This window comes from Suricata suricatta, chromosome 10, assembly GCF_006229205.1.
Source record: "Suricata suricatta isolate VVHF042 chromosome 10, meerkat_22Aug2017_6uvM2_HiC, whole genome shotgun sequence".
NCBI classification, from domain to species: domain Eukaryota; kingdom Metazoa; phylum Chordata; class Mammalia; order Carnivora; family Herpestidae; genus Suricata; species Suricata suricatta.
This window is the reverse complement of record NC_043709.1, coordinates 24,495,374-24,508,298: the sequence shown is the minus strand read 5'-3', so window position 1 is coordinate 24,508,298 and position 12,925 is coordinate 24,495,374. Positions and strand designations below refer to the sequence as shown.

The window sequence follows — 12,925 nt, the reverse complement described above, 5'->3', positions numbered from 1 at the left end:
TGCTATGACTTCTAAGTCGGTGCATTGGCGGCCCTGCAAACTCACTCTTCTAGGTCTCTCTTGTACTGTCTACACTACCACTGGTCCAAATTCTTTGAATCAGCTACTAAAACAACTCAACTACTTCAAGCTTGCATTGAAAATATCCATTCTGGCTATATGATAAAAGAATATTGTAGTTTGGAATAATTTAATATATGCTTAACTAAACCACTCTCTCACCAAGTGATTTTTTTCCCCATCTCACAGGGTTGCTTCAGGTTAATTTCAGTTAAAACGCAGTGTCTGTCTGGCACCTAAGTGTTACCTGGAATGCTGATGTCTGGGTCCAAGTTGCAGCTGGCCATCTGAAGCCTCATATGGCTCTTCCACCTCATACACATTTGCATCAGTGTCCTCCATGCTTCTGGAATTTTGCCATTCTAATTCAGGAGTTTTCCCTATGGCCATAATAAATGGCAAGTTCTCATACCCTGGTATTTCCTCATAATGGCGTATATTTTCATACTCTGGTGCACAGCCACTTGTAATAGATTTGCAAGGTGTCTGAGATGATGGCTCCCTGGAGAGCATTTGGTCATCCAAAGACTCAGCTCTTGGTCCATTTGCTGTACTGATCTGGCCCCGAGACTTTTTCTTCTTCTTTTGGGAGTCTAGGCTGTAGTTATCTGCAGAATATGCTTTGATGGGCTTACTTTTCTTTTCTTCTACCGATGTGCCATTCCAATCACTTTCCATCCCTTTCCGCTCACCACCTGAGAGGCTGCCTGTGGTTGTATCTCCAACTTGGCTATTCTTGAACCAAAATTTTTGGAAGTCACTCTTCATGAAACAGATGGACAGTTTCATGTTGAGCAATTTCTTTAAAGAGTTTTTCTTTTGAGAGTCTTTGCAAGGCTTGGTGCACCTCTCCATATCCACAGCAGATAATGATTTCGCTCTAGGCTTAGTTATGGCAGTTGAAGGCTCACTATTTGATGATACGGTGACAGACTTTAAGGATTCTGGGTTCCCTGAAAAGGGTAAAATAGGATGAGGTAATTTCCACACTGGCTTTTCTGAAGCCCGTTTAGTCATGTCAAAAGAGGACGACATACCATGGTTTTGGGCACACAAATGCCGAAGGTGATTTCTTTCTAGACCCTTCTCTGAATTATTTTCTTTATTTGAGGGATAAGAACTTTTCTCCACAAGCTCCTCTGAGGCAGCCTTTTTAAGTACTCCTGCAGCAGGCAAGCTGTGTCTTTGAGGTTTTTTGGGGACAATTTTTGAGGAACTTTCACCTTTTATTGTAGATTCCTTTGGTATTTGAGGGGTAGACACTCCCAGGTTACAAGCAGTAGGCAAATGTTCATTGCAAGTTAATTTGAGTTGCTTAGGGAGGCTCATAGATAAAGCACTGCATCTTATAAAACTGGTCCCTTTGTCCACAGCAAGTGGCATACCGGAACCATCTACTCTCTGGATGTCAGAACTCAAATTAGAATCTGTTTCTGTTTTTTCAAAGGAAGATGTTTCATGACACATAACTTTCTGTGGATTGACTAAATCTTGTCCGTCACTATTGGAATCCACATTCAGTTCACTTTTATTTCCTGGTTTCACTTTGTCCACTTGTTCCTGGTTACACAAAACATTCTGATGAAGAACACCGATTTTACTGCTTTTCAAACCAGTGTCTAAAAGACAAGAAGGGTTACTGTCTAAATTCTCTGGTTCTTCAGTACTTTCATTAGGAACATCTATATACTTTTGGCGTAATAGACGAGCAGCCCGTGTCTTTCTGGGCTTGGGAGTTGGAAATTTGGGGGTATATGGTACTAGGTGAATTTCTAAGGGACCAAGATCTTTGACTTCTGAGTTCTTACTAATTCCATCTGAAGATGGAAAAGTACTTTTACCATTTTCCAAAGCTTCTTGTTCAGATGAATGAAAGCAACTATTGCTTTTTTCACTGCTATGTTGATAAGTTTCATCACTAGGAAGCTGTAGGTGGCAGTGGTGATGATCAGGAACTTTTTCAAGGCTGGACAGGGAAGGTGACAAATCTGCAATCTCAATTCTGAATTGCCTGCTGGAATTATAGCCATCATTCATTTCTGGGTTGTCTGTGGATCTGTGCTTCTGTAAGGAAATAAAAGGTGATGCTCGTTGTGTTAAAACATCTTTGAGCTTCTCTTCTAGGATGTTTGCCTTTAACACTACTCCACTCTGGCTCTTGGCTTTTTCAAACTTAGAGTCACATTTACTCCTTGTTTTTATAGCTGAAGAGGACTCATCAATTTTACTATTTTCTAAATTTTCTTGCATTTCCAGGGGCTCTAAGATAAGCTGCTTCATACACAAATGTTCTCTATTCCCAAGTTTATGGATACACTGAGAATTACAGGAACACACTGGTAAAATATAATCGCTGCTCTGATGCCCTACATTTTTACAATGAGAGTTGTCAGCATTTTCAGGTAATTCCTGTTTATGCTCCTCCAGGTTCACAATGATTCTCCTTGATGGTGATTGCCCGATGTCTCTAACAGGTGAGTCCTTCAAAACCTTCGGTTTAGGGGCTATTGCTGGTTTGGTTTTCTTTGTTGACTGTGGAACATTAGAAATCACAATATCGGGTTTAGGCGCAACAGGAGGTGGAGTGGGCTTATTATTTGGTACCACAAGCTTTGGCTTGGGGGCCACTGGTGGCTTCTTAATCTCTAGAAAGGAAAAAATAATAATTTGATGACAAAAAGAAAACACCAAAACCCAAAGCAAAAGATGATAAATGATTAAATCTGGTAAGATTTTTACTTTTTTTTTTGACAATATGGTGAACTTAACATTTTACTAGGCAGATTATGTTACATGAAAGAATTGACATTACTCTTGAAAATTCCTTAAATTGTCCTTCAATTCCAATATATGAAGCTTTGGGTAGAGTGTACATTTCTTAGCAAGTCCTAAACAGTTTTTCTTTTAACTCTGGAACAGATTACCATATCTTCAGTAGACACTAAATGCAATCATTGGCTTCTGCTTTGGGACCCTACAGAAGAAAAGTACTTTATTTGCTGAATGCTAAGTGAGTGAATTTGCCTAAATTATATGGAGATGGAACTCTTTAAGTTCGCCTATCAATAAGCAGTAGTATTCTTCAACTTCAATGATATACCATAAGAGTTGTATAAATGCTTTTTCTCAAGGATCTACCTCACTAGAATCCCAAAACTATCTTAAAAAGGAATACAGAAATCAAAAATTTTCCAAACTTAAAAACAAAAGTAACTTTTCTGTATTATTTGATTCATTAGAAAGTTGGATTTCTCTGTACAGAAATTCACATTCAGGATTTTCATTATAATCCCTCACAGACCTTTGTTTTTTAATAAGTCATGTGTACAGGTTCTATACCATGTCTAATCAATCAGAGTTTCTGGGAATACAGCCCAGACACATGTATTTCTTTCAAGTTCCACATGTGAATATACTGTGTACCCTGAATTAATAATGACTACTGTAATACACGTAAAAGATGACCGCACACATGCAAAAGATGACCACGATTTCAACTGCAGCAATCCTCCCATGACATTATAGAAAAAGGACTTAATAAACACCTATTATACAATGCTAGATTTATACTGACCTGGTCCTAGCCTAAAGGTACCTAATAAAAGCCTCACACAAAAGACCTATAAAATAAAGATATACAGAGCCCAAATATCTGTATTGTTTTTAAAAGTTCTTTAAGTTTTTCCACCTAAATTATCACTTATTACCTTGTCACATTTCCTCAAGGAAACCTAAAGTAAAATTATTTTATTTTATACTTCTTACGCTGCATGTTTGTTCCTCCAACAGGATCTAATGCTTAACAAAAACTTAATTTACTGAAAAAAAAAACCATAAATCTTTCAAAATATCTGTTGAACATTAATTACTTGAATACACAGAGGCTTTGATACTTCATTTAGCGATGATTTTCTTTTCAACAAAGGAAATCAGTCACAACACTTGGGAAGATATGACATGAAAGTGTGGAGGGGGGGTGGGTAGAGAAAGAGGGAGAGAATAGGGTGATCTACTTCCTTTTACCAATCAATTTCTCAATCCGAGGGCACGCGATGACATATGCCTTCTCATCCAATTCCTGGTATAATGTCATAGTAAAGAAGATAATAAAAAAATACTTCAAAAATAATTTAATACAAATTCCCAAAGCTATATAATTTCAGTTAGCTATTCAATACATGTTACTACTTTTAAGTAGAAAAAATTGTAAACCATTCAAAGCCAAATGATAAACCTTGTTATAATAGTCTATTAAATTAAACTCTTGACCTATTAAGTCTTAAGAGAAAGTATGATTGCCCTAGGCCTCTTCCCAACCTCCCACCTTACCCAAGATAATGAAAACTGACAAACTGTCATGTTGATTTCATTTTTGTAACCATTCTTAACATCTACCTCTGGGATTTTTGAAGGAATTAAAAAAAAAAGTGCGTTTTGCAAGATGGAAAGAGTTCTAGAGATTGGCTGCACAGCAAAATGAGGGTATTTAACACTACTGAACCATACCCTTAAAAATTATAAAGATGGAAGATTTATGTTATATGTATTTTACCACAACTAAAAAAACCCCCAAAAAACAAAAACCCACTGTCAGCAAACTAATCTTTTACTTTCTGAATCTTATAGCCTTGTCAAAAGCTTCAGGGCCATTTAACCAATTTGTGCTATTTAGTTAAATTGTTTCTTACTCTTTGGTAACAATTTTACTATTTTCTTTAAATGTGCCTTATACAAGTCATCATCCAAGAACCATAAATAAATACCTCTTCTCTCTCAGTTATAGAAATTCAAGCAAACATGTATGAGCTGTAGTTGATTCCTAACAAATGCAGCATAGCATATGTACCTAACACTTTCAATGCATACTCACTGAATTAAATTAATGACTGTGAACTTTAGTTTACCACTGTTAGTTAATTGTGTATTGGAGGAAGCATATTAACATAATTCAGCTGGCTAACCTAATTTGGTGCCTGTGTGAAGATCTGGTTGCCTCAATTTCCTTACTTGTAAATGAGGGAGTTGAACAGATCTCTAAAGTCTATATTATTCTGAGATTATAACTTCTGTGATCCTTACTTCAGGAGAATCTTTATATTCTCTAGTCCCTTTTCCTTATATGATGTTTCTTCAGTATGACTTTGTCAGTCTTCACCTCTAGAAGGCAAGCTCCAAGAGAGGAGGCATTTTGACATAATGCTCTATCCCCAATGCTGAAAACAGCCTGTCAACAGTCAAAGCTGCCACATACATACCCTTCAATAGGTCTCAGTAACAGAAAATTTCTTTTTTTAAAAAATCGATAATACCCATTTAAATGTAGAATAATATTTTGAAAAGTTAGCAGGGATCAACTTCAATAGGATTATTAAATGAGTTTTTAATTATTAGTAAGAGAGAGTATTTAAGTCACTGGTATAGCAATATCCAAAATCCTTTTAATAATAATAATTATTATTATTTAGTGGCTCTATTTCGAAAGAAATACAACACAAAAAATAACAAGTCATTATATTACGGCCTGCTCCTAAGTGCATGATGTTTGGAAATGAACCCAGCACCTTTGGATCTTAATACTGTATCAACATTTAGACCCAAAAGCTGTAGAGCAAAGCAGCAAATCTTTTATTTACACAGCTGTTTGGCTTCAGGGAAAAATAAGGTAAGAAAGTAAAGCACTAGTACCATTTTACTATTACAAACACCCTCGTCATCTGTTAGACACAGATGGCTTCACATGTGCACACCTTCTTGGCTACTGGACCAGCCAAAAGGCAAAAGCACATTAATGAGGTTGTACATGTTTTAAAAGATACAAGATATACACTGATAATTATCTCTCCCTTTTCATATACTGACTAGAATAATTCTAAAATCTCTATCATGGGCCTACTCTTTCACAGATGCAGAAAAACAAAGACAGCTCTTCTTCAGGATACATCTACCTTTGAAGTTCTACGACATTCATCCTATTTTTAGAAATGAAGCCAAACCATCCCAAATACATCAGGTTAGATTCAATATAAGCAAACATCCCCTCCCCCAAATGCAAATAATATTCCTAATGTTAATTAATTTGATTATTGTGCCAGAAAAGCATCATAAAGAGCTTCTAAGAATGGTAAACACATAATTTCATAAGAATGGAATGGAAACAAAACCCCAGTTCTCTTCCATGTTCTCCATTTAGACATGAGAAAGAATTGTAAAAAATCTTAACAGATGGACGAACAAAAAGGTAGTTAATGCTCCTCTGCAAGCCATGCTACAAACCAACTACTCAGCTAAACACAGGAAGTGTTTCTCTTTTAAACACCACAAAAATGTCTGTGGATGAATTGTAAAGCAGATAAAATATAAAAATAGCTTGCATTATTCTAGGGTAATTCAAATGAAAGAATCAAACTTCCAAACTGAGCCCTGAATCAGACTTACATACTTAAATGTCAAATGCTTCTGTACCCGTTCATTATAAACTGCTAGGACTAGAATTGAAAACGATACACTTAAGGTCTGAATATTTTAAATGTGTTTGAAACTCCCAAGGAGGGTAGAGCTAAAATGGCTGGCCAAGACTTTTAAAATTTCCAACCACTTTAAATTTAAATTAAGTGGACTGGGTCAGTGATAAAAATTAAAAGGTGAGGTACAGATATTTAAGACGAAAACAGTTCACCTCAAGTACGTAGAAAGTCTCCCCTTGGTAAGGAAAAGAGAGTTTATACACAGCTTGCACAGTATATGATAACATATCTCCTATACATACATGTAACATCAAATAAAAAAAATCCACAGTATCTTCTGGAATAACTTTTTGCCTTGTGAGCTGTAATCTGATTACATCTAGAAATGTAACCCTCCAATATATCTGTGACTTAAAAATAATACAAATCAGAACATTTAGAGTACTGTTTGACAGCTTCAAGTTGCAGAAACAAATGCCAAGAAAAGCAAAGAAAAATTAATCATACTTACGTGCTGATTCTAGAAGTAACTTTGAGGGGAAGCCTAGCACTATTGTACTATAAAACTTCCAATGAAGTGTTATTTCTTTAAACGTGGGCAAAAACATAAAGAAAAAATCCACAACATTTAATGCATTATTAAGTTCTGGTTTAAATATTAACCTATAGTCTTAGAAAGTGCTTTTTAAAAGTGCTTTTTAATAATAATTAGCAATTACCTTACTAATCATTTGGAAAATAAGAACTGTCCCTTAAGACCGTTTAGAAATACAACGCCAAGAATTGCTCAAAATTCACACAAAGGTAAAATACAGGCTTTGTCATCCGGATGAAGAGAAAGGACTATGGGAGGCGGACAGAAAATAAGACTGAACCGGGTAGAAACAGAAAAAAACAAACAAACCATAAAAACTGGAGGTGAACAAAACATTGCCATCGACAATTCCACTGTCCTGCTTCTCAGGTAACAGAAAAAACCACCAGGAGAGGAGTCACGATGTCTAAACCTCCCCATTTAATAAGGGTCAGGGTTTCCAGTTGATACTCGGTTCAAAGCGACTCAGCGCGGTGGCTGAGTTCAACACTCCGGGAACACTGCCCTTTCCTAGAATAACTGATTTCTCAACATGGGAATCTGAGCTATTTTCACACGCAAAGGCAAAGTCGCCCAAACTTTAGGGCAGACGAGCAGATGTCTCCCTCTTCACGTTTAGTGATTCACCTGGCGCAAAGAGCTCCCAGTGCGGGTCTCCGGGTAAAGGGAGGTCCCAAGGGAAACAGGATTTCCAACCAGCCCCTCTCGGCAGGAAGGGACGACAAAATTCGGCAGTACACGCCCTCGGCTCCGCACTTGCCACAGCCCTCGGGAAAGGCGAGGGGAACACCGTTCACCCACTCCTGAGGAGAAAGTTGCTCAAGAGCCCAAGACCAGCAGCGCTCGCTAGAAACTTTCCAGCGGCAGCCCGAGCGCCGTCACTTACCCGCGGCAGAAGTCATGATTCCCCGTGCAGCTCGCTTCCCCGTTCGCCCCCCTCAATCCACGCTCCTCTCACAGTCCATTGTTTCAAGAGTTCTCTTCAAGGAGAGAAAACCCTCAGTCAGGACCCGCATTCCGTCCGGCGGTCCCGGGGCGCAACCAAAGCGCCGCACAAAGGACGCGGCTGGCTCCAGAGACCCAGCGGCGCTCCCGGGCGCGAGCCGCAGGCGGCGGGCGGGCGAGCACGAGCGCCTCCCAGCAGAGCTCGGGGAGGACGGCCAGGCGCGGGCACGAGCAGGGCTCACCGCGGCTCCGCCGGCGCTCGCCCCACTCAAGCTCCAAAAAAAAAAAAAAAAATCAGTGCTTCAGGCGCCCCCTGCTCGTGGCGACCGTAAAAGGCGGACAAAAGCTACAAAAGCTACAACCTCCTCCAATCACTGGGCTCAAGCTTCCTCCCGTTCCTGCCCCTCCGGCCCACACGCTTATCCGTTGCTCCAATAAGTTGTCCTGAAAGGGGGCGTGAGCTGCGATGCATTCTGGGAATTGTAGTTTTCTGAACAAACGGGACAGTCGGTAGCAGACGCCGGGTTGCCGCCTGTTCTCCCGCCTTCATTTCCCATCGTGCTGAGGCGGGTGGCATGGCGGAGAAGGATGACACCGGACTTTGACGAAGAGGTGGTTTTTGAGGTAAGGGGAAAATGGCGGTGGGTGTGGATTGCCTTTGTTTGAGAAGGACAAGGGGGAAGGCGAATGGCCGATCCCTGGACAACAGATCGGGTGACGCTCCTGCCCGCCTCGGTCTTCGAATCTCGGCGATTTCTGGGCCTAGTGTTGGTGGCAGCCTGACAGGTGTAGCCCCAGGCTCCCTTGTCGCGGCTGCCTCTGCCTCAGGCCCGCCCAGAATTCCCAGCTGGGCTCCGTTGCTAGGTCGGTGGACCGGCGCCCTGCCTGTTCCTTCCCTGGGATGTATACGCCCGCCGGCGTACTCTTCCCGAGCGGGGCGGAGTCCTAGCGTGCATTTTGGATATTCCTGAATACAAGTTAGCCTCCCCTTTTTCCTCCTCGATCTTTTGGCTCAGTATCCAGAAGTGCCTCAGGTCACCCTTCACGGTCGAGGCGTGGCCCTCGTAATGAAGGCAGCAGGTGCCAGTTTTCTAACACGTTTTAGAATCTGTGTGTGAGACCTACTGGGAGTGTTTAGGACCGAGGAATATCAACATCTAGGTTCAGTTCTTTTGTCCTTTGCTGTTGCGCTAGGTGAAGCCAGTTCTTCTGGCTCGAGGCTCTGGGTGTGAGTGCTTTTGTGTGGGACTATTTTAAGACGTTCTCTGCCATCTTGAATGAAACACACACACACGCAACTGGCGAGGTTTTTGTTGCCATTTATGTATCAGATGCAGGGGAAACCTCACACCAGATAGGTATATTGCAAATATGTATGCTTTATGTTCACTCATCCAAATAGATTGTAAGAAATTTTTTAAAAGAAATGGCCTATTCCATACAGTGAGAGAGAGGCGCTAAGTGCAGAATGATAAATGTTGAAATATGTATAAACTCGTTGGAGGATTGCAAACAGCAGTCTATTCTTCTGGTCTCAGAGAAACTACACCCAGTACATGATACCCGGAGATAAATCTTGAACTATGAATCGTATTAGACAGACCGAAAGGAGAAAATGCATTTCTGGGAAAGAACTGAATGTGCCATGGTTAGGAGGTGTGAAAGTACCTGGTGTGGATTTTTTTCAGGGGCATGAGTGGGAGGAGTCTCTATATAAAGTGGTTTGATGTGGCGGAAGATAGGGCCATTTTACCAAAATGAAGAGTCTGGATTCGAGGAGCTCGTTAGGGAAGACAAGTGTTTGAATTTGGAAATGAGAGAAAAAATAATGGAATAATGGCTTGGACAGATAATTCTAAGGCAAAATCAAGGAAACAGTCACAGATTGAATGTGGGAACTGAAGGAGAGACAAAAATCTAGGTTACTCAGATTTCTAGGATAAAGAAAACTGGGCGGATGTTATTTTGTTTACCCTGTTTTCTTAGGTTTCTGAATAATAGTAATGAATATTCGAAGGACATTTCCTTATAGAAAATAAGCCACAAAATGAAAATCATCCATTTTCCTACCACCCAAAGATGGCCACTATTAACGTTGTGTTCTTACAGACTTTTTTAATGCAAATGTATGATTAATGTGTGATATTTTTTAAAGTAAAATGTATCATACCACGTAGAATTCTGTATGTATTTTTCATTTAAATTTATCATGCGTTTAACTATTCATTTCTCTTTGAAAACATTATTAATAACATAATATCCCAGCATGTATGTATATCATAATATAACCATTTCCCCATTATTGGATAGTTATATTGTTTCAAAATACCATTGTATCAACACTGATATGATTTCATCTTTTACTACAACTCTGGTTTTTCCTTAGAATAATTTCTAGAGGTGAAACTACGGGGTCAAAGGATATGACAATTTTTTAAGACTTACATAGAAAGGTTATATTAATTCATGTTTACATTAGGAATAAGAGTACTAATTTCACCAAATCCTCAGCAACAGCATTTTTAGTTTCTTTTAATCTTTGCTAATTTGATAGGGGAAAATAGCATTCCATTGTTATAATTTATATTTTGTGCATTTATTGGAGCTATTTTTCTTTTCCTCCCTGTTTTTATATTTTTTGTCCATTTTCCTATTGGCTGCTAGCTTCTTAAAAACTGATTTGCATGAGTTCTTCATATATTACTTAGCCTTATTATACTTGTAGAATACAGTTTCCAGTCTGCTGTTTAATTTATTTGCCTTTTGTCATATACATTAAGCTTTTTTGCAGCCTAACACTAATAAGAAAAGTGTACAAATCTTAACTGTGTTCAGGTAGATGGATTTTAACAAGCTGAACACACACGTGTAACCAGCAGTAGCCAGATCAAGAAACTGAACATTACTAGCACGCACGCCAGAAGCTACCTCTTATTTCTTTTGTCAGTTCTGCCCACCTAAGATATAACCATTATTCAGACTTGAAATAACTTAGTTTTGTCTATTTTTATAGTTTATACACTGTGCAGTTCCATTCATATGTCTCTTTTTTGGCTAACTTTTTTTCTTTCTGGTTTTGTTAAATTCATCCATGTTGTCATGCAAACATTTTTTAATTTCTCCATAGTATTCCATGTGAATGTATGACAGCTTTTTAATCCGTTTTCCTGTTCATGGCCTTTGAGTAGCATCCAATTCAGGACTATTATGAACAGTGCTGCTTAGTATATATGTTTTGTTGAACATATTTCTTTAAAAAAAACTTTAAGTTTATTTATTTATTTTGAGAGAGGGAGAGCATGAGTGGGGTAGGGGCAGAGAGAAAGGGAGAGAATTACAAGCAGGCTCCATACTGTCAGCCCATTGTGAGACTCCAGCTCAGAAACCACAAGTCATGACATGAGTCAAGGTAAGAGTAGGACGCTCAACCAACTGAGTCACTCAGGCGCCCCTTGTTGAACATATTTCTGTTATATATATATACTTAGATATGCAATTACTGAGTCATAGGAAATGTATGTTTACCTTTTGTAGGTATTGCCAAATATTCCAACCCAGTTGTACCAGTTTATACTCCTACTAGGAGTCTATAAGAGGTCTAGTTGCTCTACATCCTAGCCAACACTTGCTAATATCAGTTTTTTTTAAAGTGTATTTATTTTGAGAAAGAGAGAGAGTGTGCAGGTACACCCACATGCATGCATAAGCTGGGGAGGGGCAGAGAAATGGAGAGGGAAAATCCCAAGCAGGGTCTGTGCTGTATTACCATTGCATTTTCCTGATAAGGAAATTGAGAGTCTTTTTTATATATTTATGAGCTCACCCACTGTATATCTACTTTTGTAAAGTCAATTCAGGTTTTTTGTGTATTTTTCAATTGGGTTATCTCTTTTACTGATTTGAAGGAGTTCTTTATATATCCCTGATACAAGTCCTTTGTTGGATATGTGTACCTCAGATACCTTATCTCAGGATATGTGTGGCACTCTCTTAATAGTGTCTTTCAGTGAACAGAAGCTCTTAACTTTATTATAATCCAATTATACCTTTTTCTTTTATGGTAATTACTTTTAAAGAAATATTTGCCTACTTGAAGGTTACAAAAGTATTTTCTGTCAAAGGTTTATTTTACCTTTTGCATTTAGATCTGTCATCCATGTGGAACTGATTTTTGTATGGTACCAAGTAAAGGTCAACATATTTGTTTCTCAAATAGATGTCCCGTTAACCTGGCATTTACTCAACAGACCATTCTTCCACTGAACTACCATGTTGCCTTTGTGATAAATTAGGAAACCTTGTGTGGCTCTATTTCTGGATGCTTTCTTTTCCATTGGCCAGTTTGACCATGCTTGTGCCAATAACACATTATTTTAACCACTATACCTTTATTATAGGTCTTACTGTCTGATAGGATAGACCTTTCAGCTTTATTTTCCTTCAAGGTTGCTCTGGCGGTTTTTGGTGCTTTGCATTTCCAAGTGAATTTTAGAATAAGGCTGTCAATTTCAGTTTAAAAAAATGTACTGAGATTCTGATTGGGATTACTTTGAACTATAGGTTGATTTGGAGAGATTTGACATCTTTACAATACTGAATCTTCTAATCCATGAACATTGTTATTCTCACTTTCTAAATGAAGCAGTTTCATCTCTGTGTTCTAGAACTGATTTTACAAGCAGGGAGTATAGGGGAGAAAAATAATTTTCCCTCTACCCTTCTGACTTCTTGACTGAGAACCCCTAATGTACTAAACCCCTAATGTACTAAAAGATACATTAACAGAGAAAAACAAACGAAAGTTTATTAATATGTACATGTCCTTTGTACATGGGATATACTGTTAAAAACCAGAGCTAGA

At 38.7% G+C, this 12,925-nt stretch overlaps 2 protein-coding genes across 7 annotated transcripts in view; one reads left to right on the top strand and one right to left on the bottom strand.

Annotated features, from left to right (window-relative positions):
* The window catches only part of FGD6 (FYVE, RhoGEF and PH domain containing 6), a 108,130-nt gene extending 100,039 nt beyond the window's left edge, over positions 1-8,091 (bottom strand). Inside the window, exons 1-2 of the mRNA XM_029955787.1 lie at positions 8,006-8,091; positions 308-2,705 (exon numbers count right to left, since the gene is read on the bottom strand). Of these exons, the coding sequence (XP_029811647.1) occupies positions 308-2,705; positions 8,006-8,021 (2,414 nt within the window). The 5' untranslated portion in view covers positions 8,022-8,091. The remainder of the gene's footprint in view (positions 1-307; positions 2,706-8,005) is intronic.
* Positions 8,092-8,569: 478 nt separating this feature from the next.
* Positions 8,570-12,925, top strand: part of VEZT (vezatin, adherens junctions transmembrane protein) — a 61,116-nt gene continuing 56,760 nt past the window's right edge. For all 6 annotated transcript variants that reach the window (XM_029953791.1, XM_029953790.1, XM_029953789.1 and 3 more), the window contains exon 1: positions 8,570-8,688. In XM_029953791.1, coding sequence (XP_029809651.1) covers positions 8,653-8,688 — 36 coding nt within the window. In that variant the 5' untranslated portion in view covers positions 8,570-8,652. The remainder of the gene's footprint in view (positions 8,689-12,925) is intronic.